At 40.9% G+C, this 27,968-nt stretch overlaps 2 protein-coding genes across 2 annotated transcripts in view; one reads left to right on the top strand and one right to left on the bottom strand.

Annotated features, from left to right (window-relative positions):
• On the bottom strand, nt 1-27,819 carry WRAP73 (WD repeat containing, antisense to TP73). Its single transcript, XM_044996213.1, has 12 exons — nt 27,434-27,819; nt 23,866-24,018; nt 23,166-23,282; nt 9,987-10,059; nt 7,334-7,437; nt 6,582-6,668; nt 5,968-6,102; nt 5,808-5,885; nt 3,756-3,861; nt 2,561-2,686; nt 1,400-1,591; nt 1-544 (listed from the first exon to the last, which is right to left on the bottom strand). Exons 1-12 carry the CDS (start codon nt 27,500-27,502, stop codon nt 435-437), a joined length of 1,350 nt encoding a protein of 449 aa, XP_044852148.1. The 5' UTR covers nt 27,503-27,819; the 3' UTR covers nt 1-434.
• The window catches only part of TP73 (tumor protein p73), an 80,380-nt gene continuing 79,713 nt past the window's right edge, over nt 27,302-27,968 (top strand). Inside the window, exon 1 of the mRNA XM_044996208.1 lies at nt 27,302-27,436. The gene's annotated coding sequence lies outside the window, so the exon portion shown is untranslated. The remainder of the gene's footprint in view (nt 27,437-27,968) is intronic.

Here is a 27,968-nt window from a genome sequence, read left to right as displayed (position 1 = left end):
TAGTGTGGCTACAAAGTTTTTATTGACATTTATACAAATTAAATAAACTTCTATACACTATTTACAAACATACCATTTTAGAAAATATTTTGACAAGTTCAAAATAAGGTTTAAGTCTTTGAATCCTAAAACTTCATAAAATCCCAACTGCTAGTTTCCACAATTTTAGTTGCAAAATCAAAGAGCTCTTTCTAAATTACTTTGTTGAACACACTTCATTCAAGTAACTATCTCAGTACTTCACGCAAGGGAGTCTTCTTACACTCCCCCAAACATAAGATTTGCTATTAGTACAAAATCTCTTCCTATTGAACGAGAGCCTGCCCATTCTTATCTGTTCCATGTAGATATAGCAGCATTTTTTCACAAAGATCTATTTGTAAGGTAGGCTTTTCTAGCCTTGGGGGCAGAGGGAGGGGTTCCTTTATCAGCTCTTATTTTACCTCTTCTCTTTCCAAATAGCACATGCAAAAATTATCCTTACTCAAAAGTGCCATGGAGTCCCCACTAGAGTGCCAGCAAAGCGAGAGGACCTGGAAGTCACCTGCAGATACAAATTAAAGAAATAAGTAGCAAGAAATCAAGAGTTACAATAATTCTGTTCCAGAAATCTTTTCCTACTTGGAGTAGCTTAGTAATTTCATCAGAGATAAGAGGCTTGAGTGAACAGAATTTTGTACTGTACATACCATTGTAGTTGAGCTTGACCATATTATTTTAATGCAAGTACATATCACAAAATATTCGAGCACTGTTGCAAAGATCTGCAACCAGACACTACAGGTAGTAGCTCTTCCATGGAAAAAAATGTTAAGCCAAGAACCATTCAATAGGTTATATTCACTATAATATTGAACTTGCAAGTAGAAAAGATATTTGTAAAGCAATTAGCCAGCTAATATTACAGTCCACTGAAAGATCTTACTGTGTACCTGCATATTGGAATAGAGGAAAGACTAGATAGGAACCTTAACTCTGCCTTTTTGGAGTAGATTTAAGATTTAGATTTCGTGTTACTTTTTGTGGTGCTTTTGGAATTTTAATGTTTAAAGTACCCAAGTATAGTAGGCACTATACAGTTCTTATTTTGGGATTTGGTATACCAGACAGCTACAGCATCCATATAAAATTAATTGATATGAAAGCAAAGCCTTAAAGTGTTTCTATTTACATGTCAATAAATTACCATGCTACGGCAATAACCTAATTACCTTAGATGTAAGCTTTGTGCCATTCTTCCCATAATCTCTTAAATGCAGGGAATGTGACTAAGCACCCAAAATGTTTGATCAATTCAAGCAGTCAAAACATCACTATTTATCACTAACAGTACAATAATTTATTTATATTAAACAAACTAATGATTCTGACTTGCAGCAGTAGTTTTAGGTGGCCTTACCTTCCATTGGTACCTGCACTGACACGCACCCTGCTGGGGACCACAGGTACACTTTGCTATTCCCAGTGCATATGGCAAGTCGAGGTTGACGTGGATCCCACTGGAACAGCTGAACAGCATACAACTGCTCCAAGACTACAAACAGTTTCAGCTTTTGAACATCCCAGATCCAGATGGCATTAGGAATGTTATCTGTTAGAAATGGCCAGGGAAATGGTTAGAATACTGTAAGGAACACAACACTATATGCAATGTCATTGCAATATCTCACATTAAATGGGCTTCACTACCAATAACCTATCTACACTATTGCTTGCAGCATTGGTGCAGAAAAGTCTGGGCAACTAGCACTGATGAGTCATAACTTTACAAGACACTTAACTCATTATCCCTTTAAGAAATGGTGAAAGGTGACATCACTCTGAATGTGTCCAGAGGGCTTGCAGTCTTAAGTAGGGACAGCAGTACCCTGGCAGTATGCCTTCCTTGGGGAAATTGCCACTACAACAAAAAGAGTAATTCAATCTATAGAATTTTCCTTCACTGGCTTTTCTAAAACTACATAGAGATGCGATTATTCGTGGATTTTGTCATGTGAACATTTCTCAGCTAGGAACTGGATTAAGACCCCACCCTTCCACCAGTTTCATAAGATTTTTTTTCCTTTGATAACACCTTAGCACCAGGGAATGCTATATCCTGATATACAGAGCTCCAGATCTACAAGGGAAAAAGTTACATAAAAAGTCCAGAACTCCCACAGTTCTTGCTAATGCAAAATTAATTAATATTTTGAAAAAAATTCTGAAAATGACTTGTGCAGGGAGGGGAGAAGAGATGGATTTTAGCTAAGATTATGGATACAGTAGATGAGCTAAGGTAAATATGAAGGGAGATAATTTAGCACATGGTACTTAAAGCCAAGGCTATGAGTTCATGCAGCAATTAATAGCTGGTCCCACAGCTTAGTGGTTTATGCTAAAGGTTGAATTCCCTCTGTGTACAGTGCTAGCCTCAATCCCAACTGGGGCTTCTAGCTGCAGCCAGAATACAAATAATTCACAATTAGGTAATTTACTTGTTTATTTATAACAGAAACAACAAAATCTAGATAATACCAAAAGGGTTTCTCCTTTAAAATATAGCCCACTAGGTACTAACCATTTTTGGTTGCCAGAAAACAGTTATCTGGACTAAATGCCAGCATTCCAATTCCTATTCTGGGATTTGCTCGATCAGTAACTGGTTTGACATACTGTAAAGTAACTGGTACCTGGGAAATGTCATCTGAAATTTGAAATAAAAGCACTTTAATAAGCAAGTCCATACGGACATGGCAGTAATATTTCTAACTTAAAACAGTTAACAGCTATCTCTGAAATGATAGGGAAATAGTAATATATTGCACTTCTGTAAGATGTTCCATCCAAAGATCTTTACAAACTTTGTCTCAACAGACCTGCCAGATAGTATTTTTCCTTTCTACAGAAGGAAAAACAGGTACACAGAAGAGTCTGAGACAAAGCTATGAATACAATCAAGATCTCCTAACTCCGACCCACGTTTTATAACATCTCACATATTAACACCCATGTAAGGCAAGGGAATAATGAAGTCGAACTAGTTAGTGATTGTTCAGCACTATATTAGTATATGCTGATATTTGACACTCAGATATCAGTAGTATTAAAGAGATCAAGGACTGTTGTCTGAAAAAGTAAAGATGTTGAATTTTTTAATATTTCTAATTTAAGTTCAGAACTCGATAGAGAAAAGTAATGTACCCTTCCTGATGTAGCGACCCATTTCTCTGCCTGACCATACAAAAAGGCCGGGTTTCTATCCTCAATACAGGCAGCTAGAGAGGCTTTGGGTTGACATCTTCTGAACTGTTTTTTTTAAATGTGGAAATTCTCATTGATTGAAGCCTCCTACAGTAAGAGGACTATCTACTCTGCATTATCTGCAGCGGTTAATATAATTCTAGACAAGAAGTATCACTGTTGCAGAGACTTAAACCAGCCAAAAATCACCCTGTTCTGAGGCATATTTTGCACAAATAAAACATTGAGAAGGGGTGGGGGTTGTCTATCATGTCTACCCACACTCACTCCCAAAACTTTGCCATGCCTCTCCTGGAGCCCTTCATTGCCCTTAAGTTAAGATCTTAACCTTTAGCCCCATTCTGCAACCATCATCCTTTCTACCTGAGGAAAACATGTCCTTTGAGGTCTTGCATTTAATTGAATGGGTTTTGCCCCTGCCTTCAGAGGCAAAGTGTGCTATAATGTTGATTTACAAGGCTTAAATTTTTACAATACAGGTATTCCAAAGTGGTTCGTTTTAGTTTGCTTACATTTACTCTGTGTGCTGAAGAGAGAGCTGGCTTGCGCTCTGGCTGGAGGGAAGGCAAGGCTCTCTGTTTCAACTCTTGGGGATTTCTCCATTTCCTTATATACAATCTGCACAGAAGGAGAAGACAGTTTCACAAAAGGGCCTAGCAAGATTTGAACCTAGTGTGTTGAGTCCTCCACATCCCGTGCTGAAAATGAGCACTAAGGCACATTCATTTTAAATGTCCACAGTGTTTCTCAATGCTCCTTGCTATTGTACACTTTGTGCATGGAAATGCTGAACTTTGAGACCTGCTGGTGCCCATATTTGAAAATTGGGCCCACAATCAAAAAAAGCAATTGTGAACAACAGAAGTGGACAGTGTATGGAACTTCAAAGAATCCAATTGTTGTCATCTGAGAGCCTATGTAAAATGAGTCAAACAGAATGCACCTTCCCACCCCTTACCAACTGAAAGTGAATTTGGTAATATAACTGCAATCTTGAGTACAGCAGGACATTTTTTTTTTCTTTTAACACATGCAATATTTCATTCCATGCCACTGAAAACCACTGGAAACAAGCAATGTTAATGGGATAATGCTAAAGCAGGGGGAGGCAACCTATGGCACATGTGCCGAAGGCGGCACGCAAGCTGATTTTCAGTGGCACGCGAGCTGATTTTCAGTGGCACGCGAGCTGATTTTCAGTGGCACTCACACTGCCCGGGTCCTGGCCACCGGTGCGGGAGCTCTGCATTTTAATGTAATTTTAAATGAAGTTTCTTAAATATTTTTAAAACCTTATTTACTTTACATACAACAATAGTTTAGTTATATATTATAGACTTATAGAAAGATCTACTGAAAACGTTAAAATGTATTACTGGCACGCGAAACCTTAAATTAGAGTGAATAAATGAAAACTCGGCACACCACTGCTGAAAGGTTGCCAACTCCTGTGCTCAAGGAAACAGTGAAGAAATGCTAACAATGTCACTAAATTAGAGCTCCCAATCTAACTGTATCAGCAGGAGCTCTCCTCTTTTCAATGGAAAGGGACTGAACTATTTCATTTGTTTTTCATTCTACCTCTCAAGTCTAGATTTTTATTCTTCATTCTGAATTTGAAGGATAACTAATACATTTGGGTGCTGCAGCACTTAGTCTGGCAGCCAGATTTATATCTAGAATGCTTGAGTCACATTGACCAGAAGAGAAAATAAAGAGAAGTAATGAAGACAGCTACCACAGAACCAGAATTGTTTTCTAGCAAGGAGACATTTTACTTAAGCATATTCTGCCTGGCAGATTCCTTGATAAGCAACAATGGTAAATAAAAAAAAAATCATAAATTTAAGTCTGCACACCACAAACACTGATCCTTAACATAACATATTATGTCAGACCTGCTCTGTCCCTTCTGTTGGACATGTAATATTACAACCAATGGAGATTCTTCCTCACAAGGGGTGGGGACAGAGAGAGCCTGTGATTTTGAAGTAGAATATACAGTTATCTCCCTGCTGATAACTGTAAAAAACTGGCCACAGACTCTTCACATGTGCAAGGATTAAAAACAGACTGTGACAAACATTTACAGAAAATGCTCATTAAGTGAGCTAGATTTGCCTATACAAATGAGATTAGGTGCGATCATAACACTTCAAATCAAATCCAACACTATTCACATACTGCAAATTGTATAGCGCTTATATTCACAAAATTCTCATTCATGTTCAGCTTCCGAGCACTTGGGTACACCACCACATACAAACCCAGTCTGTAAACACAGCCACCACCTCTACCAGAAGATATTAGTACTTAGCAATAAGTATCCATGACTCCCTTACAGAGAGAAAAGTGGGATAGAGGGGGAAAGAAAAGAGAATTCACTGAAAGAAGTCAACTAAAAATGATTTTCCTTATTTTTCAATATTTTCATTCAATTTCCTTAGCAGCATTTGCAGATCAGCAGGAAAGCAGGACTTCAGTCAAAGTAAAAAAGCTTTTACCAAAGATAGCATCAAACAAACTTCTGCTAATGATCCAGTGGGTCCCCATTATATACTTACTATCTTTGGGTTAGCAATGGTCGCAGGGTGTTCAAACTCTGTAATCTTCTTCCAAGTTACGTGGTTCAGGATACGCACCTATTTCAAGGAAAGTGTAGTAAGGGGATTGCTATGACAACATTTAGCAACTGACCTGAATGAGTTTAAATTCCTTTTTTACCTTTTCATCATAGCTACCAATCGCCAAGAACTGACTGCTGGGGCTCCAGGCAACTGATTTAATACCCAGTGACCATTCATACGCACTGTATGTGGACAGCAGACGGCCATCAAGGGAGTACAGCAAGATTTTATACTGTAACACAAATTGATTTGATTTAAAAGACTGGTGACACTGTTAAAAATTAACAGAGACTAAGTGACTTTTTTAAAACCATTCCCATCTCAAATGCACAGATGTTCAAAATGGAGTTTCCCTTTTCTATATCTTATAAACTAATTCTGCAATTATTTATTTGGATAGTTGCTAGGATCTTCTGCAATTTTTAAAACCAAGTTGGTAATTTTTTTTTTAAAAGATACTTAAATTGTGGAAAAAATATTATAAGTAGGATAATTTGGTAACAATGACTTTATTTGGAGATTTAAGCAACCGTTTGAGACACCCATCACCAATACCTAAGTACAATATTACAAATTGTTTATTAAAGCCCTTCTGTTTTTAAAAAAAGGGTACTGCAGTCTATGTAGCAGCCAGAAAAGTCAACTTAATATCTTCAGGAGCCCTTAATTAAGTGTTCAAGATCTTCAGAAATAATCTGTATTTTCTCATACCTCCAGACAGGTATCCCACACTGCCAACACACAGCCATTCGGAGCCCATTCAATCCCAGACAGGTCTTGAGTTTCAGTGTCAAAATGCTTCCCAAATGCAGAGAAAATAAAACAAATTAAACAGTTTTAAAAACTGTACTTAAAATGTATGGGTGCACCTGACTTTAAAAGTAAAATCCTAAATTAGTACATTACCTTTACATTTAAAAAAAAAAAATCTTATTGAGCTGGCACATCCTTTTTATATGTCTGACTGCATAAAATAGAAACATTTCTTTTCCTTTTGTTATACTACGCTACAGTCACTGCTTCCTTATTTTCTCCTACCAAACTATACAAAATCAAGATATTTTGAAACAAAGTGCACTTTCTAATAAAAACAACAACAACATTCTCTTACGTTGTAACTTGTTCAGATCATCATTTTGGCAAAAGCAAGGTCTGATCATGGTGCTTCTGTAATGTATTTTACTGTCAACATGATTACTCAGATTAAGCCAGAACATTTGAATACTTCTCACAATAAAAAAAAAATGCAGTGTTTTATCATTACTGTATGTGGTTTCTTAAGCAGAATTTTCTGCCTTCCCACAAACCTGCAGGCCAATGAAGGAGCTATCAGAGGAAATGCCCTGTATTGCTGAGTCTAACATGGAGCATTAGAGTTGTTTAATAATTTAGTTATACTCTACACTACGCAGAGTACACTTTAAATCTGTGCAATCGCAGTGGAAGGCAAGGTCATGTCTTACCCTCAGTAGTTGCCAGTCACTGCATACAAAGAGGCTAATGAAGTCTTTGCAGTCACGCCTCTCTGCTAACGCCATATAGCGACCATCCTTCGTGAAGGCTATTCCTGCCACAGAGATTAGAAAATACAGTCCAGATCAATAATATATATACACACTTGTGAAACTGGCCCTATTAAAGCACCAAAGCTGAAAACAATTATGAGCCAAATCAGCTGGAGGAAAGAATTTATTCAGAAAAATGTGAATGATGATTGGAAATCATTTTGGAATACCAATTAGATGCCCAAAAAGCGTGGTAGGCACTTCACTGAGACTCAAGCAAACAAAATCCTTGTCCCAAAGAGCCTATAATCTAAAAAACTGAACAGATGGAGTTCCCACCCTTTTCTGAAGAGGATATACACTGTACATAGGCCAATCTTACCCCCTTCCTTGGTTTTGACCTTCATGGTAATACAAGAAGTTTCAATCTCAGATCTCCCTTACCAAGCTTGGCTGTACAGTAACTCCTCACTTTAAGTCGTCCTGGTTAACGTTGTTTCGTTGCTGATCAATATGGGAACATACTCATTTACAGTTGTGCAATGCTCCACTCTTACGCTGTTTGTCTGCCTGCTTTCTCCACAGCTGACAGCCTCCCTATGACCCCCCCACACACACACATACACAGTGCCTCCCATCCGCTGGCAGACCCCATGGATCAGCGCCTTCCCCTTCCTCTTCTCCCCCCCCTCCTGCCTGACTGCGTTTCTGGGGGAGGAGCGGGGACTCAATGCCACAAGCCAGCTGATTGCCCTGGGCAGGAGGAAGGAGGGGAGGGAGGGGAAGCCTGCGCACCCAGTCCTCACTCCCCCCTCTCCCTCCTGCCCCCTAAACACCGCAACCAGCTGATTGTCCCAGGCAGGAGGGAGTGGGGGAGGAGTGAGGACTCAGCATGCAGGCTCCCACTCCCTCCCTCCCCAGCAGCAATCAGCTGGCTGAGTGTTTAGAAGGGAGGGGAGGGAGGGGGGAGGAGCGAGGATGCAGCCTGGGAAGTAAAGGGGGAGGGGAGGAGAAGAGGCGGGTCAAGGATGGGGGCTTGGGGGAAGGAGTGAGTGGGCAGGCTGAGGGTTGGGACCCCTGCCCCCCACCCCTGGTGCTTGCAGAGTAGGGGAAGCTGCTGCTCCTGTGCAATGTGCTTCTCCCAGCCTACAGCACCTTCAGCCTCTTTGCCTGCCTCATCTCCAGTGCCAGTGGGCTGTGCCTGTGTGGGGTAAGGCAGTGCACCTCCCAACTCTAGTACTGTACTGTACGTACAGTATGTTTGTAAACACACAGCACATGCACACAACTCCCCCCCCCCCCCCAGCGTAGTATTAAATTGCTTGTTTAAAATGTATATAGTGCCTTTTGTCCAGAAAAAAAAATTTCCCTGGAACCTAACCCCCCCATTTACATTAATTCTTATGGGGACACTGGATTCGCTTAACATTGTTTCACTTAAAGTTGCATTTTTCAGGAACATAACTACAACATTAAGTGAGGATTTACTGTACCCAGTATTTTCCCTACAGAATTTCCTCTGCTCCCACCTTAGTTCCCTTTGCTTCGGTAAGTGGGATATTTCAGCCTCTCTTCCATCCTGCCTTCAGGTAACAAAATACACCCTGCTACTGACTCAGCAGTAAATACTCCAAATCTTCCTACATGGTTCAAGCACCTGACATTAGGTGACTGAGGAGCCTGGAATCTCTGTGCAGGATCCCAGAGTCTGTCACCCTGTTACATACATGTATATGAGGACCGAATACAGTTGCATAACAAAAAGATGAGCAATTGAGGGGATACTTATACTCCATATATTTTGTTCTGGGTTTGTGTCACAATCCAGTCTCTAGCTATACTAGCTACAGAAAATACTATATTACTGATTTATAGCAGACTTGGCAATGGTTTTGTTCAGTATCTTTTCTTTTTCACTGGTGTTTGGAAGTTGGACAGGTGCATAAACTAAATGTAATATTTACTTCTCATTCCTAGTAAGACTACGATGACTGCAGATTAGCTCCCAGGGTTCACACAAACAGTAATGGCAGTGCACTGGTACTGAGCTCACTAAGACCTCGTCTATATCTGTGGGACATGTAGGGTACACGTAGCTACATGCCCCAGTGTAAGGCAGGCTGTGTCCACACTTTTCTCTGTGGTGTATAGCTAACAGCTCTGGCAGCAGGGAGACAGTGGGGAGCTGCTGGAGCCTTTCCCCTCTGCCTCTTCCCTACTAGAGCCTTTCAGTGAGTTGGAGAAACTCTGGCAGCTGGACATTAATTGCTAAAAACAGCAGTGCAGATGTGGAAGGCACTGCTTGGGCACATAGGGAGACGTGTAGATGTATACCCTAGGGTTCAGGTGTGTAGGTCATTCTACTTGCCTACGTTGGGCCTCCCTGTCTATACGGCTATTTATACCCATGCTAGCTGGGCGGGCAGTGTCTGTATGTGCAGATGTACCTTAAATAAGATGTCCGTGTCCCTCCAGGCTGATCTATAAGCATCAGTGGGAAGGTACTTGAATACACCCTGACCACGAACGTATGCTTGATCATATGTAAATTCTATTTTCCTTTATTTCCATATTAAGAATACTCTTCCTATATTAGGTCTGATATACTCACCATGCTGACAAGCTTTGGGATACTTGATATAAGAGACAGATTTTGTACACAAGGACCAGACAGTTATCCGCAGCTGTTGGAAAGAGACCGAGACAGGGAAGTATTTGTTTATCTTTGCAGATTAAAATTAAAAAAAAAAGTGTACAGAGAATCTAATTCAACACTAAACTTTTTGTACTGGGAGGGTCTCACATTAAAACAAACTGAAACATGGAACCAAAAACTTTTCCTAACAACACTGTTCCACTTAAATCTTAGTGTCTCTATATTAGATTGCACTTGAGGTTTTATTAAAAAACCTCTTTTCCTAACAAATGTATAACCCTTCTGTAATGCCCTTCACATATTAGATATTGTAATAATTGATCAAGTTAAAAACAGCTTCAAACTTAACAGATATACAGCTGTCCTGTTTTATTTAGTTCTGTAAATTGTTTTCAGGTGGAGTTTATATAGAAGTTATTATAAAATAATCAAGTTGTGTTGTACTGTAGTATACAAAATTATCCAGGACACATGGAGATTGACACTCCTGTTTGCCCAAAGGCTGGAGATTCCAACAAAGCAACACACCCAGCCCTCTTCCAGACATATATCTAATATGCCACTTTACATATATCCCAGGGTTCTGTTGCCAGAGTTCTGGACCAGGTTGGGTACTACGTCTCCTTTTAAAACAAAACTAAAAAGCTTCAAGGTAGAGCGCTTAATAAGAGATGAGGTTATTAAAAATGCAAGTGAACTTGGGAGCTAAAACAAACTAGATCCCCGGTACTACACTTTGGAAGTATGGCCCAGATTCCCAAAGGTATTTTAAGCTCCTAGCGTCTGCTGAAATCGACCATTTGAGGATCCAGACCAGGGTATTGGTCCTGCTTTGAGCAGGGGGTTGGACTAGATGACCTCCTGAGGTCCCTTCCAATCCTGATATTCTATGATCTATGAACTAACCTTAATGTGCAAGACTCTATACTGGGGTCGGCAACCTCTAGCACGTCGGTGGGTTCGGCCGATCACGGCTCCCACTGGCCGCGGTTCGCCATCCCAGGCCAATGGGGGGTGGCAGGAAGCCACGGACAGCACATCCCTCACCCGCACCGCTTTCCGCAGCCCCCATTGTCCTGGGATGGCAAACCACGGCCAGCCGAACCTGCCAATGCGGCAGGTAAACAAACTGGCCCAGTCCGCCAGGGTAAGCACCCTGGCGAGCTGCGTGCCAGAGGTTGCCGACCCCTGCTCTATACAAAACTGAACCTACATATGTGCGCTGTAACATTTAGGCACAACAAGAGGAGTTACTCAACTACAGATTAGCTTTATCCTTTCATTTCCTTATTTCTGTGGGTTTAACTGAGGAAGTTTGTGAGCTCTGATCGCTAGGAATGTTAGGTTCCAGCAAACAAAACCCCATCCCTACTTTTCAGTCAATGATATTTATTCTGATTTAGTAATGGAAGCACGTAGCAATACAGTGTTGATGAGACGTATAGAAGAAGGAAGTTAATATGGCCAAAAATACTTTATTACAAATTTACATTAATAATTATTAAATGCTGATAGTAGTGTAAGAGCTAGCATCATGACTGCCAATGTGTATTAGGAAATCATTTTCACACAGATTTGTGAGATTTCTAAACAATCTCAGAAATCTGGAAGAATGTGAAATACATAGGCTGGCAAGAAGCAAGAAATTCTTCTTGGATTTAGGTTCTTAGTGTATGATATGAGAATAGGAAACAGCATGTCAACTTAAGAGTGAAATGCTACATCTCTTGGGATGAGATTACTAATTACTGACTCTTCACTGCATTTTTTCAGTTTCAAAAAAAGTCAAGACCTGCGCTAACCAATTTTCATTTTAATTTCCCCTTTCTCAACCACACAAACAGAAAAGTGACATGTTATGCAATTATTCGAAGGACTTGATTTTCAAAAGCATCAATACGAACCATTTACACAGTGTTTGGAGTATTTGTGGAGACTCATGCATCTGCAGAATTTGGGAACCAGAGAGAGCAGTCAATGGCAAAACAGGCCTCTCCACAGCATGTCAAGGTCACAGCCTGAATTATAGAAGCTCTGCATTACCATCTGCAGATTATTCAATTAAAAACCAAATGCTTACTCTACCATAGCAACATCAGACATGTGTCTTCATCAGTGTGTCACGTGAACCTTTGCATTTATAATTGGAGAGAGGAATGTTTTCCAATATAATTTTTTCTAGCTTTTTCAATATTTTGTTATAAACAAGGGGATACTACAAGAAAGTGACAGGTACAGTACAGTGGGACACCAAGAAATATTTTCTCAAACTATTGCAGCACCACCAAAACTCATGAACAATAGCAAAGTAGGCCTAGTACAGTGTTTAACCACATCACTCTATCTATTGATTTTAACCCTTCCACCGAGCAAAGGGAAAAAAATAAAACCTAGAATATGTATGGCTATATCTACAGTTACATTGGTTGGTCTATAACAATCCTGAAGCTAGAGGAAGTATCTCCCTTTGAGGCATAAACCAACCATTGCCAGACTTGGGGAGAACTTCCACCATGGTTAGTTTACTTTACAGTTGTCCATTATAGGAATTCTTGCAACTTCCTCTGAAGCAACTGGTACTGAACACCATTGGAGATGGGTTTCCAAGCTGAATGGACCACAAGTCTGATCAGCTGTTGCATTTATGTTTCTACAGCAATTTTTACAGACTTCTCTCATTTTACTAGAATGCATTTTCTTGCCAAGTAAGATCCTGCACTTGATCACCTGGTTGTGGGCACTCTCACACCTAGTACATGGAGCAAACTGTAAAGTCTAGTGCTGCCCCTGTGTCCTAACTGAAATACTTAAATTCCACTTCAAAGAATCCTGCTAAATGTCACCTCCACAGAGAAGCATCAGGAGAGGCCCAAAGCAAAAGGACTAACACTTTATTTTTTTAATACACCAGCCTCTGCATAGAGCATCACAAGAATAAATTTAAAGAGCAAGGAAGCTTGTAAAGAGATTTAAAGACATCGCTCAGAAGCTGAATCAGGGTTTCTAGATAGCAGGGAAGAGAAAAAACCAGTTGGGCCCCCAAGCCTCGTTCATGTCAAGCAAAAAGAAAGAAAAAGTGCAGGAGGGAGCAGAAGACATGAGTTTAACTGCTCCTATCACTCTTCTATTTAGCTTCTTATGAACTAAGAATCAATGATCATGGGCCATTCCTAGGGAGGTGCGGGGCCTGGGGCAGAAGTGACATCACTTCCGAGACCAACCGCACCGGGGGTGGTTAGGGGAGGTAGTGCCTCCCAAAACGGCCAGGCGTGGCCCTGCCCACACTCCGCCCCATGCCCCCTGGGCCTCGCTTCGGCGGCGCTGCTGGGCTCCAGGAGGCTAAAGCCACGTTGCTCTCCCTCCCGGCACTCCAGGGCTGCGGCAGCTGCAGTGGTGGTGCCGCTCACTCTCCCTCTCAGCACTCTGGGGTGCACGCTCTCCCTCAGGCGGAAGGGGTGGAGCTGGGAGTAGCCTCCCCCAGCCAGTGGGTTCACCCACCGCCCATGCAGCGCCGGCCAATCACACTGACCTGCAGGGCTCCCCCAAAGCACGGGGTCTGGAACGGTTGCCCTGATTCACCATCCCCCAGACAGCTCTGCAAGGACCTATAGTGCTAACTTTAAGAGTATGTAATATAGTAATTCAAGAAGAATCCACAAGACCAGCAGTTCTCAAACTGTGGGTCGGGACCCCAAAGTGGGTCCCAACCACATGGTAATGGGGTCACCAGGTCTGGCTTAGACTTGCTGGGGCCCAGGACCCAAGCTGCAGTCCGAGGACGTTAGCCCTGGGCATCGAGACTCAAATTACAGGCCCCTGCCTGGGACTGAAGTCCTTGGGCTTCAGCTTTAGTCCCCACCCTTCCAGGCTTGGGCTGGCTCAGGCTTCGGTCCCCCATCCTGGGGTCATGCAGTAATTTTTATTGTCCAAACGGGGTTGCGGGTGCAATGAAGTTTGAGAATCCCTGCACTAGGCTGACCTTTGATAATCTAGTTTTATATGACCACAACTGTTGACTTCCGAACACACACAAATACAAGATTTACTTTAAAAATACCTACACCATGCCTACTCACATTCTTCTACAGCAACTGCAACTCCTATTAATTGCACCGTTAACTGTACTTGCCTCTGTTTCTCCCTTAATCCAATCCGGCATCTCTCTCTCTCTCTCTCTCCCCCTCCCCAAGCCTTGAATGTTAAGTTCTGGGATATAGTCAAGCATCCCAGTTTATAGTTGGAACACTGACTTGGCCTCCTGACCAAGCACCTACCGGCTATGGAAATGTCATACAGTTTAAGGCCAGAAGGAGCCACCAGATGTAGTCTGAGCTCCTGTATGTCTCAGGTGACCAACACCAACCCACAGCTGCACACTAAACCCAACAACTGAAATGAGACCAAAGCATTACAGCCCACAGGAGATTCGGGAGGAGTATGTGCCACAGGAAGAGAACAGGCAGAACAGAGGGTGCCAGTGTCCAAATCCACTGCATGATGCCCTCCTGCCATTCCCCAAATAAACAGTCTTGGCCCTTCAGTATAGGGCAAATCCCTGCTGCTTGAGTCAACCCAAGTGAACTCCCCGAGGGAGGGAGAAAGCAAGCCACCCCACAGGCTGCAGAGGCACTAACTTCTTTGTTTCAGCCTCCACTCCATGAGGGAAATGAGGCGGTAGAGGAGCCACCTCCACTATCGCTGCTCTGCCCTCTACAGCAGTGCAGAATGAACCCGTCTTCTCATGCAGCAGGACCACACTAGTTCCACTGCACAGGAAGGGATGGAATGCACCTCTAGCTAACTTTGCTTGGACACCAGATGATAATACTCAGTTTGGAATAAATAAGCAAATTATGTATAAAATATATTATTCTAACCAAGAATTTTATTGGCTTTTGTACTGTTTGGTAGCTTCTAAGCTAAAATAAATACATGTATATGAAAACACAAAACTCACAAAAAGGTATATCCAGACACAGTATGGTTACAGACACAAAAAAGTGATTAAAATAAAACTAACATGTTGGGATTATATTTTTAATCAGATCTTTCTCAAAACACCTATGAAGCATATATAGCCAAAAAAGGGTACCATTTTTGCAGTCAATATTTTCTCAAAGACATTTACTGTTCACTATTGCAGAGAAACCTATACAAGAGATCATGATCTTTATTATGCAATTCCAATCTTAAAACAGCTCCAAAATATCTGCAACTGTACCAAGTACAATTCTTTATCACCCTTTATTCTGTCAGTCCCTGGAGAAGCCATTTATGACAAATTTCAAAGTAAAGTTCTATTAAATGTGTTTTACTGCTATAGCATGTGCTCACGTGGATACTCAGAGCATGTTTTAATATTACTGCACATATTTCTACATATATCTTATCTGTATGTTACTCCATTTATAATGAATAAAACGGTCATTATGATATTGAGGATTTGACAGGTTCAGACTGCACACCCAGTACATTACACAAGTCACAAGTCTGTAACTAACTGGTACAAAGAGATATTTCTTTTATAAAAGAAATACCAGACTAAATGAAGGTCTTATAGTGGGCACACAGGCTTCTTCAGTAGGCAAAGCACATATCTTCAATCTCTTAATGCACCTTTGGAGTACAGGTACACACAAAAACCCACAGGCTCACCTGTCCAGCTCAGACATGTCACCTGAGGACCAGCTATGGTCTAGTACAATGAGCATATAATTGGGAATCACGAGATCTGAGATTCATTGATACCTTAAACAAGTCACAGACCAACATTTTCAAATGTCGGTGCCTAACATAAGGCACCTGAAAAATCAGGCCACTTAAAGTGCCTAAACTCTGGTACCCAAGTTTGAAGATATTGCTCTTACTCTCTGCGACTCAGTTATCCCATCTGTTAGAAAGATTGTTTCCCAAACTTTGAGAGGCACTTTGAAATTTATGGATGAAGTGCAGAGTATAATTATACTGTGTACATTTCATTGTCAACATGTAACTAGTCCCATGGACAAGAGAGCCTTCATATTCCCAACGGTAACAGCCACATTTATCCACATACTTGCCCTAAAACTCTATGCAAACTAGCACAAGAAAGATTGTCTCTGCTATCAATGAAAAAGAAGGGAGGGAAGAGAGTACAGTGCTCACTGCATGTAAAAAAGGTAAAACAGCTATTTAAAGTTTAACAAAAGGGTTTTTTGTGGAAAAAGAGTAATTTTTGCTGCAGGGAAAAACTGATTTAATCAGCTGCAAGCATTTCTTTACTGACCATCCCAAGACGTTCTCTCTTTAGTGTAGATGACTGGACTAAGTGAAATGTCAAACTCTAATCCTAATGGTGATGGTGTCCAGGAAGTTTTCAGCTGTTGTTTTGCAATGGAAAAAACAAACCAAAAGCAGCAGCATTTTTAAAATAGCCTAAAAACAGCTGAGAATAAAAAAGTATTTAGATGGTAACGTGATAAACAGTCTCCAGTGCTGGGTTAGAGATTTCATCCCAACTTTGACAGCTTTAGGCAGGTGTGAGACTGGTGATTTTCAATGGACAAAAAACACACATTTAAACAAACTTGCATCTCAAGTGACTATCAACTTTTGTCCCAGACTTGACTGGGTCACAAGGCCTTCTTACATAGCTGTGTCTATCAGCACAGGATTTCAGAGGATTATTCAGGGCACATTCCTTGACAGAAAGTATTTTTCAACCAATATAGCCATTTACAATTACTAAGGATTAGCTCTAATATGCACAAAAAGCACACTTTTTAAAACTGACTGTATTTTACAATAGATTCACTGGTGTTTTAACCCCCTGACTGAGCTAAAAAACGCAGAAATATGCAGTTAATAAAATCTTGGAAATATTGGATGAACTGATGTTACTGATTGTTGTATTGTACTTTGATAAACATGGGAGTCACAATGAAAAAGTGGAAACCTAAAGCCTTCATGTCCTATGAATCAGGAGAGTGAATTATCTACAAATTGGCATAAATTACAGGATGGGTGGGATGTGACAATATCCTATAGTCACACACAATCTGCATTATATAGCTAATTACAAACATCCACTCCCCCCACTGACATTCTAGATGAGTTCTCTTCAAGATTCTCAGACTCCCACGTTGTGCAGACAGACTAACGATTCTCCCAACACTGGTAGCTTTTTTGACTGCCACTTCACATTGAATGGATGTTTTCAGAGAACTGTCCACAATGACGCCAAGATCTCTTTCTTGAGTGGTAACAGCTAATTTAGACCCCATCATTTTATATGTATAGTTGGGATTATTTTCCAATGTGCATCACTTTGCATTTATCAACACCGAATTTCATCTGCCATTTTGTTGCCCAGTCACCCAGTTTTGTGAGCTCCTTTTGTAGCTCTTCACAGTCTGCTTTGGACTTAACTACACCTCCACACCGATATAATGCAGTCCTCGGGAGCCAAAAAAATCTCACCGCCTTATAGGTGAGACCACGTTATATTGGGTTCGGTCCGGTACGGCATACTGGCAAGAGCCAGTACGCTGTGCTGGACTGGATCGGCTTCCCCGGCGGTGATTTAAAGGGCCCAGTGCTCCAGCTGCTGTGGGGAGCCACAGGCCCTTTAAATCGCTGCCAGAGGCTCAGGCCGTGATTTAAAGGGTCTGGGGCTCCACACGAATTCAGATATAACATGGTAAAGCAGCAGGGCTCAGGTGGCGCTTTAAAGGGCCCAGGGCTATTCTTCAGTCATCTGGTACAGAAGCTGATTTAAATGATAGGTTACGTACCACAGTTAGTAGTGCTGCAATTTCATATTTAAGTTCCCTCAGAACTCTTGGGTGAATACCATCTGGTCCATGTGACTTATTGTTTTAATCAATTTGTTTCAAACCCTCCTCTAATGACATGTCAATCTGGGACAGTTCCTCAGATTTGTCACCTAAAAAGAATGGTTCAGGTTGGGGAATCTCCCTCACATCCTCAGCCGTGAAGACCGACACAAAGAATTCATTTAGTTTCTCCGCTATGGCCTCATCTTCCTAGAGTGCTCCTTTAGCATCTTGATTGCCAGGGGCCCCACTGATTGTTTAGCAGGCTTCCTGCTTCTGATGTACTTAATTTTTTTGCTGTTACTTTTTTGAGGCTTTGGCTAGCTGTTCTTCAAATTCTTTCTTGGCCTCCCTAATTATATTTTCACACTTCATTTGCCAGAGTTTATGCTCCTTTCTATTTTCCTCAATAGGATTTAACTTCCACTTTCTAAAGGATGCCTTTTGCCTCTAACTGCTTCTTTTACTTTGTTGTTTAGCCATGGTGGCACTTTTTTGGTTCTCTTACTATATTTTTTTAATTGAGTTATACATTTAAGTTGAACCTCTATTATGATGTCTTTAAAAAGTTTCCATGAAACTTGCAGGGATTTCACTTTTGGTGCTGTACCTTTTAATTTCTGTTTAACTAGCTTCCTCGTTTTTGTGTAGTTCCCTTTTCTCAAATTAAATGCTACTGTGGAGGGCTGCCCCCTCCCTCCTCACAGGGATGTTAAATGACTGCTTCTTGGAGCAGCCAGTCCTGGAGCCCACAAAAAGAGAGGCAATTCATGATTTAGTTCTAAGTGGAGCACAAGATCTGGACTAAGAGGTGAATATAGTTGAACCGCTTGGTAATAGTGACCATAACATAATAAAATGCAAGGTGTGAAGAAACCTTATCTCTGCATCTTGTATTGAGGTGACCTGTACCCAGCCAATATGGGGATAGTTGAAATTCCCATTTTTATTCCCTAATTTCCCTGAGCATTTCACTTTTGAAAGGTGGATAAGAAACTGGTTAAAGGGGACACTACAACGGATCATACTGAAAGGTGAACTGTCAGGCTGGAAGGAGGTTACTAGTTGAGTTCCTCAGGGATTGGTTTTGGGACTAATCTTATTTAATCTTTTTATTACTGACCTTGGCACAAAAAGTGGGAACGTGCTAATAAAAAGTTTGCACAAAGCTGGGAGGTATTGCTAATACAGAGAAGGAAGATCTGGATGACTTTGTAAACTGGAGTAAAAGTAATATGATGAAATTTAATAGTGAAAAGTGAAAGGTCATGCATTTAGGGATTAATAACAAGAATTTTAGTTATAAATTGGGGACATCAGTTGGAAGTAACAGAGGAGGAGAAGGACCTTGGAGTATTAGTTGATCACAGGATGACAATGAGCCGCCAATGTGATACGGCTGTTTTAAAAAAGCGAATGCGGTCTTGGGATGCATCAGGCGAGGTATTTCCAGTAAAGATAAGGAGGTGTTAGTACCATTATACAAGGCACTGGTGAGACCTCATCTGGAATATTGTGTGCAGTTCTGGTGTCCCATGTTTAAGAAGGATGAATTCAAACTGGAACAGGTACAGAGAAGGGCTACTAGGATGATCCGAGGAATGGAAAACCTGTCTTATGAAAGGAGACTCAAAGAGCTTGGCTTGTTTAGCCTAACCAAAAGAAGGCTGAGGGGTGATATGATTGCTCTTTATAAATATATCAGAGGGATAAATATCAGGGAGGGAGAGGAATTATTTAAGCTTAGTACCAATGTGGACACAAGAACAAATGTATATAAACTGGACACTAGGAAGTTTACTCTTGAAATTAGACGAAGGTTTCCAACCAGCAGAGGAGTGAAGTTCTGGAACAGCCTTCCAAGGGGAGTAGTGGGGGCAAAAAGACATATCTGGCTTCAAGACTAAGCTTGATAAATTTATGGAGGGGATGGTATGATGGGATAGCCTAATTTTGGCAATTAATTCATATTTGACTATTAGCAGTAAGTATGCCCAGTGGTCTGTGATGGGATGTTAGATCAGGTGGGATCTGATTTACTACAGAGAATTCTTTCCTGGGTGCTGGCTAGTGAGTCTTGCCCACATGCTCAGGGTTTAACTGATCACCATATATGGGGTCAGGAAGGAATTTTCCTCCCGGGCAGACTAGCAGAGGCCCTGAAGGTTTTTCGCCTTTCTCTGCAGCGTGGGGTATGGGTCACTTGCTGGAGGATTCTCTGCACCTTGAGGTCTTTAAACCATGATTTGAGGACTTCAATAACTCAGATATAGGTTAGGGGTTTGTTACAGGAGTCGGTGGGTGAGATTCTGTGGCCTGCGTTGTGCAGGAGGTCAGACTAGATGATCATAATGGTCCCTTCTGACCTTAAAGTCTATGACAATGCTGGGCAGTACTCAGCAAAAAATAAAATAAGGAAAAGTACAGCACTTTTCTATACTTGAGTTCTAGTAAGACCGTGTCACTGAGTTGAACTGTGTACCATTCTGCATGCTTCAATTGCATCATTCGTATGAAGTGTTAGATATTAATGTTAAAAAAATCTCCAATGATGGAGATTCTAAGAGCAGGTTAGACAAACACCTGTCAGAGATGGTCTAGATAATATTTAGTCCTGCCTTCAGTGCAGGAGACTGGACTAGATGATCTCTCGAGGACCCTTCCAGTCCTATGATTCCATCTACCTGTAGCATTTTGTATTTCTGGATGTTATGCCATGTTTGGTCTCAGAAATTACATATATAAATAAAGGATTCTTATTTGCAATAGAACAAGTTTAAACTGAAACATTTTCAGAGATTTACATTGCTCTTAGATACACACAGCACACACAAAAGGTGTCCACTACGGAGTTTGCACACCATGAGCGGTGAATGGACTTTGAGGTATTCATGGAAAAGTCCCCCATTTATTTTAAGTTAAATGTTGGTTTCCTGTATGTAAATCAGATCAGAAAAATCAGTGTTATGAACTATACTTTGTTTATAATTCGTATGCCATACAGCCACTATGAAAATAATGCATATGCAGTTTAGTTATAGAAAGTTATAAGTCGCGCAGGTAGCTAGAAACAAACTATCACAATCACACTTTTTTTTAACAAAAAACAAAAACAAAAAACCACACACACACTTTGTAGTAAGAGTATGAAAAGATATTAGTGAACCCATTTTGGAGCTTACATATTGACCTGAAGAATTACAAGTATGAGTCATAATTAGTTGGTGCTATATGAAAATGTCAAACTACCAAATCTGAGCAGTATGGGTTAAAACAGAATCTTTGAAGCCTTCAAATGATCCCTGAACTTGATAATGTACATAATACGATGATATTAAGTATCCTGATAGTTCCTGCCTCAAACACTGTCTGTCCCAGTAGAGACTATGGATATAGTGTACTAGAGAGTAAACACAACACAGACACCAGCATAACCCAAGCAGCTGTCTGACAAGTTAATTTAGCAACCTGTTTACAGCTGGAGAGAAAACCTATCCCAGCACAGATGCCAACTTGGCAAAGGCTTAAATGAAATCCTGTAGGGTCAAACTGAGTTCTGATAGGTGGTAAAAAAATACTCACTAGTCCACCCCCACATGCACATGCCATTATGAGGCTACTTGTAGCATGCAGCAGCAGGAGCCGCCCACAGTTTTGGTTCTCAAACTACAACAATCCTGCCTTTTAGACATGTGTCTGTCTTTAGTTTGAACAACTGGACTCATTTTTATCCCCACAAAGGACAATCGAAACTCTTTCCTGGATTCATCACCATGTGGTAACCACAGTCCCCTCGAAAAAGAAAAGTGCTGATGTATAGTCAGAAAACTGTTCTCTCTCTACACCTGACACCAAAAACTCCCATGTGAAAATCATTTAAAAATCCCAGTGTGTGGGTCATGAAATATTTTCTGGCTGTATTCAATTTCACTCTCATACTCACTTAGAAATTTTGTATTCAAGGCTTGCATTAACTCTCTACCATCCACACACAAAGAACAAAATCTTCCTCATATCCACAGCAAAGATACCAACTCTGATATTCTGCTCTCCCTGCTGGCACAAGGTTTCTCCCATTGATGATAATGGGAATTTCACACATGTAAAAAGAGCAGGATATAGGAATCAAAGTCCACTGTGTAGAACGAAGAAGTGAATTTTCCTCTCAAGTCATTTCCTCACCTTTACCTCTAAAACGATGCTCATATCCAGCCAGGTGAAATCTCCATAAGCATTAAAGAATTTTGCAGCACACAGATACTATGAATTTGTTGGATTAAAAAGTGAATTTAGTGCTGGTGAAAGTTGCTGGTGTGACAGCCCTGGTATGTGAAGTCCTATGAATATTCACAGAGAACAGGTACAGTGGCAAGGCAAATTTGCTGTATTTAGTTCTTAGCTTCTTTTCACTATTATTGTTACTGCTCTGCCCTGATCAAATCAGATCGTTCTGAAAAAAACCTATGAAACCCCTCCCGCTGTTTTCAATGAGCTCTGAACCAGGCTCATATGGACCAAACTCCCAGTGTCATATCTTGGCTAGGATTCCAAACTAAGGCCCTTATCCTGCAATCACTAATACATGTTTAATTTTAGTCCTGAAAGAAGTTCCACTGAAATCAATTAGACTAATCACATGAGTAAAGTTAAGCATATGTGGAACTTTCTGCAGGTCAGGTTCTAAGTCTCAGAAGTAATTTATCTGAACAGCATTCCCTTATTTTTATCTAAAAGGGCACTCTTACTTAAAAAGCATGCTATAAACCTATATTACTCAGATCACATTAAATTACTTAAGCAGAATTTTTTTTTAAATGTAGTTCATGTATTTCTTTTCAAGCTTATGTTTACTTTTTGTATCCCTCAGTTTGGATGATGAAAATCAGTTAAATTACTATCACTTCCAGACTCTTAATTCCTTAGTGGAGGAAATCTGTTTAAAAATAACTATTCCCGTTAGAGTTTTAAAAACATTTCTGTTCATAGATTTTGGAAAAGTTTGTGTGTATGTATGTTTGTTCTTTGCCCAAATTTGTATTTTGGATCACATTTGTCAGTTCTTTATCATCTTTTTTTAAATGGATAATTTCATTCCGAAAGGCATGAGTGTTCAGTATTCCACCTTTTCATCAAAAACTCAGAAAGCAAACTTAAAAGAAACAAGCAGTAATTAAATCAGAATTGATCTAAAATGAGAAAAAAAATGTGCAAATACATTGATTAATAGAACGCTACAGCTTTAAGATCTCTGGGCTATTTTAGAAGCTGTGTGCAGACAATAATATGATACTCTACAGAACAATCATGACTTCACGCTTACGTAAAACTCGGTTGTATTGAGAATATGACGACCATCCGGACTCCAGCACGAAGCCACCAATCCTGCTGACCCCTCATCAATCTTGCAATGCCAATCTGGCTGCTCCAAGGACCAGACCTAGGTCAGAGAAACTAATCAGTGCAGCAAACTGAATAGCACATCAAAACCTCCTCTCCTCACAGAGCTGTGCTACAGCTAAGAAAGAAAATTCCATCAACACATACCAAGGGGTCAGAAAACTTTTGAAAGCCTTTGGCCATGAAGGACTGGCACTGGATCCCGTTACAAAAGTAAGCCGCACATCTCTGTGCATTAACACAAGACAAAGTCATATTTTCTTCTGTCATGTTTTCTGAATACTCATCCTTTTTAAAGCTTTTGCTCCCTTTAATAAGAGTCTGCATGTATTTATTTCCTTCTGAAATAATGAATGTACGAGATACTTGGTAGCAGCTTTTGTTTTTATAAATTTGCTCCAAGTGTTTTTATTCTTATGTTGTCTTCAAACTAACAAATAACCTTTTAATCAAGGTTTTGACAAACAGTAGCAACCTCAGCTTTCTTCAAACCGTGTGTTATTAATCAGAGTGTCAGTTACTTTGGCAAAGACACTTAATTAGTGCTTGACATTAGAAGTTCTCAATTTAGCAGTTAGTAAATTCTAGACAGAAACAATATGCCATGCTGTATCTGTGCTTACCTGAACAATCCCTCGTTTGTACATGGCACATAATATAAAGAGAGAGTCCGACGACCATTCTATGTACTGGATCTGATCCAGGCAAGTGTACAGCTGAAGGATCTGGAGGTTGTTCACATCTCGAATGATCAAACGGTACTGCACACATGAAGCCTGAACGCAAACAAAAATAAACTGCTTAACTGACGCACCGATATCAGAGTTATTAACTGAGACTTAAGAGTGCCAGAACCTGTGCTGCGTCATTCGCACTCTACCACACTGATCTAGAGTTTAGATGTTTTAGATGCACCAGAATTTATACTTTTGGATTTGTAGGTTTGTTATGAGCTACACGATCAATTGCAAAAGAAGGTGAAAAAAGATTAATCCAAAGCAAATGTTAAAAAAAAAAGATGGTTTTAATGTAAGTTTTGTAAACTCTTACCTATGTCTTCAAGACTGAAGGATGGAAATGTTTGGTTTCAGGCCAATTTTTTATTTAAAAAAGGTACTAAATTTTCAAACATTTCTATCACAAAAACTGTTTGTTTTTTAAGCTGATACTTTAATTTGTTTTTGAAATTGACTAGATTCAAGTTGATTGTATCTTCAGATATTGCACATGTCCCTGACTCTCCCCCAGCCAATTTTCGTGGCTTTAGAGTCAATTTTCTTATTTTAAAATATTTTCTCTCTCCTTTTGCTACGTCCATAAAACACAGGAAACTGACTATACAGAAAGCATCATCAAATGCATAAAGTAAACAAAGAGAAAAAAGGTTGGGTTATTATAATGACACTAGTCATAAAAGTTAAGCAGCTGCTTAAATATTTTCAGGACTAGGGCCTATATAAGTGAGGGGAAATATCTATTTGCTCCATTACTACTAGTTATACTATTCAACTGCACCTACTTTTTAAAAACTATTTTTCTTCCATTTCACTTTTTCCTTTTAATGAAAAATTGGCTAAGACCTTATTCTGCAGTAAGTGAACAACAAGCAAGTGCAGTAACACACATGTAAGGAATTGCACAACTGACAACTCATAGCAGGATCAGAGCCTCAAGATTTTAAAAAGTATCTTCTTCAAACAATACAGACAATGGGTCTAAACTTTAGAATTTTTTGTGTTTTGACTCAACTTTAAAATTGACTAAACCAGTGCATTAGAAATATTTGCAATGTTTCATTTAAATAAAAAACTGAGGGGCATATCTTGGTCCCAGTGAAGTCACTGTGAACAAGCCTGACCCTGAAAATTCAATTTCTGGGCTGAGATCTTGTCTGATGAAGAAACTAACGTAAAGTAACTGCAAATAAGGAAGAAACTGATCACCAGTAGGTGTCACTATAATACTTAATACTGTAACATCTTTACAGTCATCAGAGCGAAATAGAAGTTAAAACTTAGAGAAGGTTATATATTTTAACTCTGAAACCTTTAACTAGACTGTTCACTAAATTGTTTTGCCAACACTAATTTTTTTTTAAAAGTTGCTCATGCTTTATCACCTGTAGTATAGAAAACAGCTCATAAAGTACAGGGATTTGATTGCAAAAGACTAAGTAATCTGCTATTTGTCTCTCCTCCAGAGGCCCCAACTGAGATAGGGATCCTGTTATGCTAGGCAATGTACAGCAGTCTCTACATACCAAAGAGCTTACAATCTATCTAGACAAGGCAGAAAGGGCAGGAGGGGAAACACAGGCAGAGAGGTGAAGTGACTTGCCCAATGTCACCCAGCAAATTAGTGGGAGAGTTGGGAACAGAACACAAGTCTCCTGACTCGGTGCAGTGCCATAGCTGCAAGATCATGATACCTTTGCCAGTAGCTTTCCAGGGGTAGGGGGGTGGGAAATCAGTAAAACGGTGGCTTTTAACATTAAATTTGAACAATACGTTTATGGATTCCTATACTAAACTTGCGGCTAATTCTTCCTATAGTATTCCTATGCTAAACTTGCGGCTAATTCTTACACAAAGCAAAACAAAGGAGTGTGTCGTCCCATCTCCCCCACCTCACAATAATTATTGCCTCTCAAACCAAAAGTCAGTTTCTTCAAAAAGCACCAAAGCCAATAAATACAGATATATTATATTTTAACAACAGTTGCTATTACTCACAATGAAAAAAATATTGTAAGGTATGTGAAGGATCATTTTTCATTAACTAAAGCCATACAGTATTAATGACTGTAAGCATACGCTCCCTCAGACCCCTCCATTGTTGCTGTTTTGTTTGTATGTAATTTTTCTATACAATACTTTGATTACACATTAAAAATGTTATCAAAGTTAGGTGCATGTCTGTTGTTCTGTTATATACACTGGGTATAGGAATGGATGATAAATGCAAATTTTACTAACGATTGAAATAGTTTTATTAGGAAACTAAAAAAGTTGGTAAAGCCTCATAATAAATAAGTGGTTAGCAGGAATATGAAATTTCCCAGGAAGATTAAATTGAGTTTTTGCTAGTAAAATCTTGAATTTTGTGATCAATATTAACATTGCTTTTGAATGTATTTAATGAGTCTCAACAGTTATACTAATTATGTGTTATTTCCAAATGTAATTTTCACACAAAATTGTTTATATAAGAAAAAAAATCAGAGGGGGTAGCCATGTTAGTCTGGATCTGTAAAAAGCGACAAAGAGTCCTGTGGCACCTTATAGACTAACAGACGTATTGGAGCATAAGCTTTCATGGGTGAATAGCATCTGATGAAGTGGGTATTCACCCATGAAAGCTTATGCTCCAATACTTCTGTTAGTCTATAAGGTGCCACAGGACTCTTTGTCATTTATAGAAAAAATGTATCACTAGTTAGGAACATCACTGCAAGATTATTATCTTCAAAATAAATGTGTGTTCGTTAAAATAAAAGGTTATATTTTAAAACACATTTACTATTTGATATAACAATTACATTTTACATTGCAAGACCCTTGTTGACTGTTTTCTGCCCTGATGAAAGATTCTCTAGACACCAGTCATTCTCAGTTTCAATTGTACTTTGTTTTGGATTTTTTTTTTTTAAAAGAGTCTCATATTTGCAGTGAATACCTTTTGGCTAGAGGTTTACTATCCCACATACATCTACAAATCGTTTCTCACTTTAGTTATACATTTCCTGTCAATTCAACTGGTTCTACAGGAGGCTCTAATGCAGTGGTTCTCAAACTTTTGTACTGGTGACCCTCTTTCACCTAGCAAGCCTCTGAGTGCAACTCCCTTATGAATTAAAAACACTTTTTATATATTTAACACCAGTTTAAATGCTGGCGGCAAAGGGGGGTTTGGGGTGGCGGCTGACAACTCGCAACCCCCCCCCCCCATGCAATAACCTCCCGACCCCTGATAATGCGAGAGGCCCCTTGGGTGGCTGGGACACGCGGGGTGGCAATGCAGCAAAGGGCAGAGCCCCAGAACACAAGGCGGGAGTCGGTGGGCGCCGCCTGGACCCCACCCCCTAGGTGTCCGAGGCTGAGAAGCGGCCTGGCCCCGTGCGCGGGTTTGGGTGAGCCGGGCCCTGCAGCGCCCGGGCTGCACCAGCCCCCGGCGCGGAGCCGGGCCACTCACCAGGTACTTCCCGTCGGGCGAGAACTTGCACAGCAGGCCGGAGAGCTTGAACACCTCCGAAAAATTCATGGCGGGCCCCCGGGAGCAGCCGCGGGGGGGTCCCGGCAGGGCTCACGGGCCCGCGGGGAGGCGGCTCCAGCGCCCGGGGCAGCGGCCAGCCGGTGTCACCCAGGCCCCGAGGGAGCCTGGCCGAAGGGGGCGCTGGGGGCAGCCAGGCCCCAGCGCGGCCTGCCCCGTTCCCCCGACAACGCGGCCTCCCACAGAACCGCCGCCGGGGGCCCGAGCCAGGCCGCGAGCCTGGGGGCGAAGGGGGTGTGAACCCACAGCCCGATTCAAACCCGCCCGCTCCCCGCCCGCTCTAACCGCCTTCCCGGGCCGGAAGCGGGCAGGAGGGCGCCGGGAACCCGGGCGGCTTATCGGGGCCAGGCCCGCCCCGGGGCAGCCTGGGAGTTGTAGTCCGGGGTGGGGGGGGACAGGTACCACTGCATTGGGGGGGGGGAGTGCGACAGACAGACAGGAGCATCTGTGGGACAGA

Source organism: Mauremys mutica, chromosome 21 (genome assembly GCF_020497125.1).
Source record: "Mauremys mutica isolate MM-2020 ecotype Southern chromosome 21, ASM2049712v1, whole genome shotgun sequence".
NCBI classification, from domain to species: Eukaryota; Metazoa; Chordata; order Testudines; family Geoemydidae; genus Mauremys; species Mauremys mutica.
The sequence above is the reverse complement of the archived record's forward strand: the minus strand, read 5'-3'. Positions and strand labels throughout refer to the sequence as shown.

Bases quoted from the DNA above. Each gene is read 5' to 3' on its own strand.
- WRAP73 (XM_044996213.1), bottom strand. From the start codon at position 27,502: ATGAATTTTTCGGAGGTGTTCAAGCTCTCCGGCCTGCTGTGCAAGTTC. The intron at 23,283-23,865 runs GTAAGCACAGAT...TCTCTGACCTAG, and splicing joins ACAAACGAGGGATTGTTCAG to GTCTGGTCCTTGGAGCAGCC. The intron at 3,862-5,807 runs GTAAGTATATAA...CCTTCTGTGCAG, and splicing joins CCATTGCTAACCCAAAGATA to ATTGTATATAAGGAAATGGA.